The sequence below is a fragment of the Solanum tuberosum genome, unplaced genomic scaffold, assembly GCF_000226075.1.
Source record: "Solanum tuberosum cultivar DM 1-3 516 R44 unplaced genomic scaffold, SolTub_3.0 scf00596, whole genome shotgun sequence".
NCBI classification, from domain to species: Eukaryota; Viridiplantae; Streptophyta; class Magnoliopsida; order Solanales; family Solanaceae; genus Solanum; species Solanum tuberosum.
Genome location: NW_006239557.1, coordinates 49,422 through 53,983, shown reverse-complemented (window position 1 = coordinate 53,983; position 4,562 = coordinate 49,422). Strand labels below are relative to the sequence as shown.

The 4,562-nt window shown below is 35.1% G+C and overlaps 1 protein-coding gene across 2 annotated transcripts in view; it reads right to left on the bottom strand.

Annotated features, from left to right (window-relative positions):
• Positions 1–2,651: 2,651 nt before the first annotated feature.
• Positions 2,652–4,562, bottom strand: part of LOC102604173 (uncharacterized) — a 7,777-nt gene continuing 5,866 nt past the window's right edge. For both annotated transcript variants that reach the window (XM_006366426.2, XM_006366427.2), the window contains 2 exons: positions 3,830–3,946; positions 2,652–3,724 (listed from right to left, as the gene is read on the bottom strand). In XM_006366426.2, coding sequence (XP_006366488.1) covers positions 2,879–3,724; positions 3,830–3,946 — 963 coding nt within the window. In that variant the 3' untranslated portion in view covers positions 2,652–2,878. The remainder of the gene's footprint in view (positions 3,725–3,829; positions 3,947–4,562) is intronic.

Genomic DNA, 4,562 nt, shown 5'->3' with positions numbered 1-4,562 from the left:
ATAAGATAAATATCATCACATCCATTTTTGAATGGTGACAACGACATCAACAATATTGTCTACTTCAAGATTCAATACCTCCAACAGATAATGTCTCTATCTCTCAAACTCAAATTTAACTACCCTCGAACCTCAAATAATCCCAAATAGAACTCAAAGCAATGAATAATAGCACCACCAAATTTAAGTTCCACCTATCTTGGTAACTTAATCAACAACTCCATCACCAATCCTTCCTAGATTATCAATAGTGATGTCAAAACTCCATATCAACCTCCTAATGCTAAAACAAACTTAGGTATATAAGGATGAGAGGACATATAAACCATATTTATTTGTATAATGTAATATCTTTGCAACCTATAAATAGTAAATTTGATGCACTTGTAAGAAATTAAATTTTGAACAATATAAGCAATATATCATTACTAGCATGGATTACAATAAAGTAGATTTTAACTTAACGCCAATTAAAATAACTATTGTTACAAAGAATGTGAATGATATAAATGATCTCTAATCTCAATTAATTGGAAGTCTTTATGCTATATGTCTAGAAAGACATTGTGTAGTGCTAATTGCTAATTATGAAATACTAGTAAAAGTAAGTCATGATTATGATACTAAATTATGAAATAGAAAGAGTAAGCTTAAAGACTCATTGGCTTAATTTGTCAACAAATTTTAAGTTGAGACTTCACGTCTCTTGTACCTAGCAAACTTTTTATCCCAAGGATTAATAGCATTCTAATCCTTCCTTAAAAACTGCTTTTTAGGAGTTGGTATGTGTTTACTACTACATCTTGTTCCAACTTTTGTGTATTTACTTAAAAAATCTTGTTTTATTTTAGATAATAATATAACGTGTTACTTTTAATTACAATAGTAACATGGTAATATATTCATTTTTCCTAGATAATCTTAGCTAGCGAGGAAATGAAATATCTTGCCCTCTTATAATTTGTATAGAAGAAAATAGTCTTCTCAGATCTCTTGTGTGTAAAAATAAAGATCTTTTCAGTGCAAAAATAAAAATTTCTTAAAAAAAATACAAACTACAAAACGCTCAATTATATACCTAGATGATATAAAAGACGTTGTCAACATGAAAAACATATGACCGTAGATTGCATATAACATTTTTTCTCAAATAATCAATCAAATTAATAATTATAATAAAAGATTTTCTTTATAATTATCTATATAAAATAAAACATGAACGTATAAATAATTTTTATATTATCAATGTACAAAACATAAGCTCTTTTTTAATAGTAGTAAAATTTGTGTGATACACAATATAGGCATGCTCATACCAAATAGCCCTTTTTGGTATGGAGTTGGTTTCATTGAGGACCATTTTAGTACATGCTCCCCAACTATCATGGATCCTTCCCACTCCACACAATCTTCCACTTTGATGCCACCTCTCTCCTCATTTTTTTTTTACTTGCCGTCCGTTGTTCGATATTTATTTTGAAATTTGATTGTTACGAATTCATACAAGAAAATTCAACTGTATAGGCAATTCGCTTTCTAGCAAAGACGCCCACTAGTTTGAGACTACATACTTAAAATGTAAATTCACAAATCAAGGATTATCTACACTCTTTCTTAGAAGATGAAATTGTCATCTTTTCTAGTGTTTCTTCAATTTTGATTTACAATAAAGAAAAATCTCTAGAATTGTTAGAGCATGTGTGGCCATCAAACTTTCTCTTTTGGACCATTGCGGTTTCTTAAATAAGCAGAAATTGTTATGCTGCCTTTTCTACTTTTTGTTTTTAACATTTTTTTTTAGGACCATACTATTTTATTTTGTGTCAACATATTTTTAGGACCATACTATTAAAAACTCTTCTTCTTGAAGCAAAACCCATATTATATCCAAGTCTACTTGAGGACCCAACTACCAACTTAACTAACCTACAAGTACATATTTATAACTTTGGTCCCTCAAAGACTAAAAAAAGAACTACGCATTTTCTAAAAGGATTGAAATGTAGAGCTTAACTTTTATACACTAATCATAGAATACTAAAATTTTTACACTATCAAGTTACCTAAGTGACAATTACAAAACCATGTTCATAAATATGGAATATATATATAGTACTTAACCTAAAAAGAAACTAGACTACATGTTATACATATTAAAAATTATCAATCATGTAAAAAAGTGTAAAACTTATTTGATATATATGAGTTAAATCCATAATCATGAAGTGTTGTCCTAACGTAATTTACCTTAAATATACTACTAATAATGCATGTGAAAAAAGAAACCTTCCATTTAAAGGATGTTGAGGAATTATGGATCACCAACCATACCATGAAAGGAATTTTCAATAATATTTTTAATTAAGAGGGAACAACGACAACAACAATAATGACTTTTTTGTTAAAATTTTTGGAAAAGGATTTTGTAAGGCTATATAGTAATAATAATCTCCAAAAGATATACCTCATTCTGTGACGGATCAACTATAGGGGAAATGTGTAGTGAATTGGAGAAAAAAGGTCTTAAAAAGGCTACAAGTCTATAAGTTTCAAAGCACACCCATGCAGTGTGCTTCATTTACGACATGCTATAGTCGTGGTCGTTTAACAGTGGTCTTCTAGCCTACAACATACTTGAGCAATACGCAACACAGAAAATAAAAGATAACATTGTCACATAAGGTATGTCTCCATTGAAAGGAAATAATAGTTTGATCTAAAAGTTCGATCAAAACACAAGCATAACATCTCCTACTAAATCTCTTGCTTACAGCAAGAATGGAGAACTAACATAACATTTTAGATAAGTCTCAAGTTTTAAGCTGTGCATGATTCTGATTACCAGAACCTCACGTGATGGTGTACCTTTTTTGTAAACCTAAAAACGATGTTGACGTCGATGAGGGTGCCCGTACATAGGACCCGCTGCAGATGAACGGTACTCAGGAAGCATGGTTCTGGCAGAACTGAACACAGTAGATGTACCACCATGGAGGTATTCTGATCGCAAACCAGCTGGAGAGGGGTTAAACTCAGGCTGGGAGCGCACTGAGTTAAGAGGAGGATCATGGTATGATAGACGCTCACGGTATGGCACATATGAATCATTAATTCCACCAGCAACCTGGAGTCTAGTTTCCAAATTCAGAGGCTGATGATATTCACGAGGCTCTGGGATTCCCTCCCGTCTGTAGTGATCATGTGACTCTACCAATGCTCGTCTTCTGTGAACATCAGGATTGCCTATCACAGTGTCCCGCCTATAAGGATCAGCGAGTTCCACCAATCGCCTCTGCCTGTAAGAATCATTATGCTGAATCACTGTGTCCTGTCCATAAGGATCTCTTCCCAAAGTCCTGTTATATGCATAAGATTGAACAGGTGGTGGTAAAGGTTGAAGAGGGGCTAATGGAATCAAAGTAGATGTAATCAATCCCCTTCCATGCAAATGGGGATGTTCACGGTACCCACGATCTTCAACCTGCTCACGGTACAGACGATCTTCAGCCTGCTCACGGTACCGACGATCTTCAACCTGCTCGCGGTACCGACGGTCTTCAACCGGCTCAAATTGTCGAGCACGATCAGGACGTCTTCTTTCATCCAGACCATGCCTCTTAGCTCTGTCTCGTTTGGGTACCACATCGGTCTCAGGTCTGAGCTGTGTGTCTTTGGACCTGGACCCTTTGCCTGCAGTACTGAAAAGCTTGCACAGGTCCTTCACCTATCAATTAGAAACAAATTGTCGGTAATGAGAATCACAAGAAAACTGAAGAGACGACACTTACAAATGCTTGGGATATCCATTAATGCAAATCAGCCCAAGTACCTGTTCAGAGGATAATTGGCAATGGAACTTGCCCCTGGTGTAATAGTTTTTCTTTATTGCTTGCCTGAAAGTTTCCTCTGCTACTGGTAAGCATTCCTCAAGTACAGTAAAACGAACCTGAAATCAATTTTCAATAAAAATTTAACACAATGTTCAAATCCCAAAATCCCGCAACCATTGAACCACATGTGGAGAAGCGCCAATAGAATTCTATTTTTAAGAAAACAACTATGTTTGTGAGGAAGTTTTTCAAACAAACCAAGATTTTAGACATCTACATACTTCCTCTTCAAGAGTAGTCAGTTACAATACCACACCCGAGGGCCACCAGCCACAAGCAGGTATCTGACAAACAACCACACATGGATGCCACAGAAGTCACAGCTGAAAGACAATATTCTGAAGGTAAATTATGATTCAAGGAGAACACTCATGAGCAACGTGGTCATCAGCAATAGGATGTTGCAAGAAGCTAATAGAACATAGGGAAGAAGATGGGAGTCACATAAATGTTCTCCCATCATTTGCCCACAAATGGACAAATTATGAAGCAACACAAGCTTCAGCTGTAGTAGAAAACTTCAGAAGTCCCCTTTTGATGCACTACGAACGTGATTAAATTTAAAATCTATGTGCCATCTTCACATCTGTCTGATGAACTGCAACATCAATATGACACTGAAGATTTGCCAGGGGGAGGGGGAGAGGAGGGGGGGGGGGGAAAAAAAGAAAA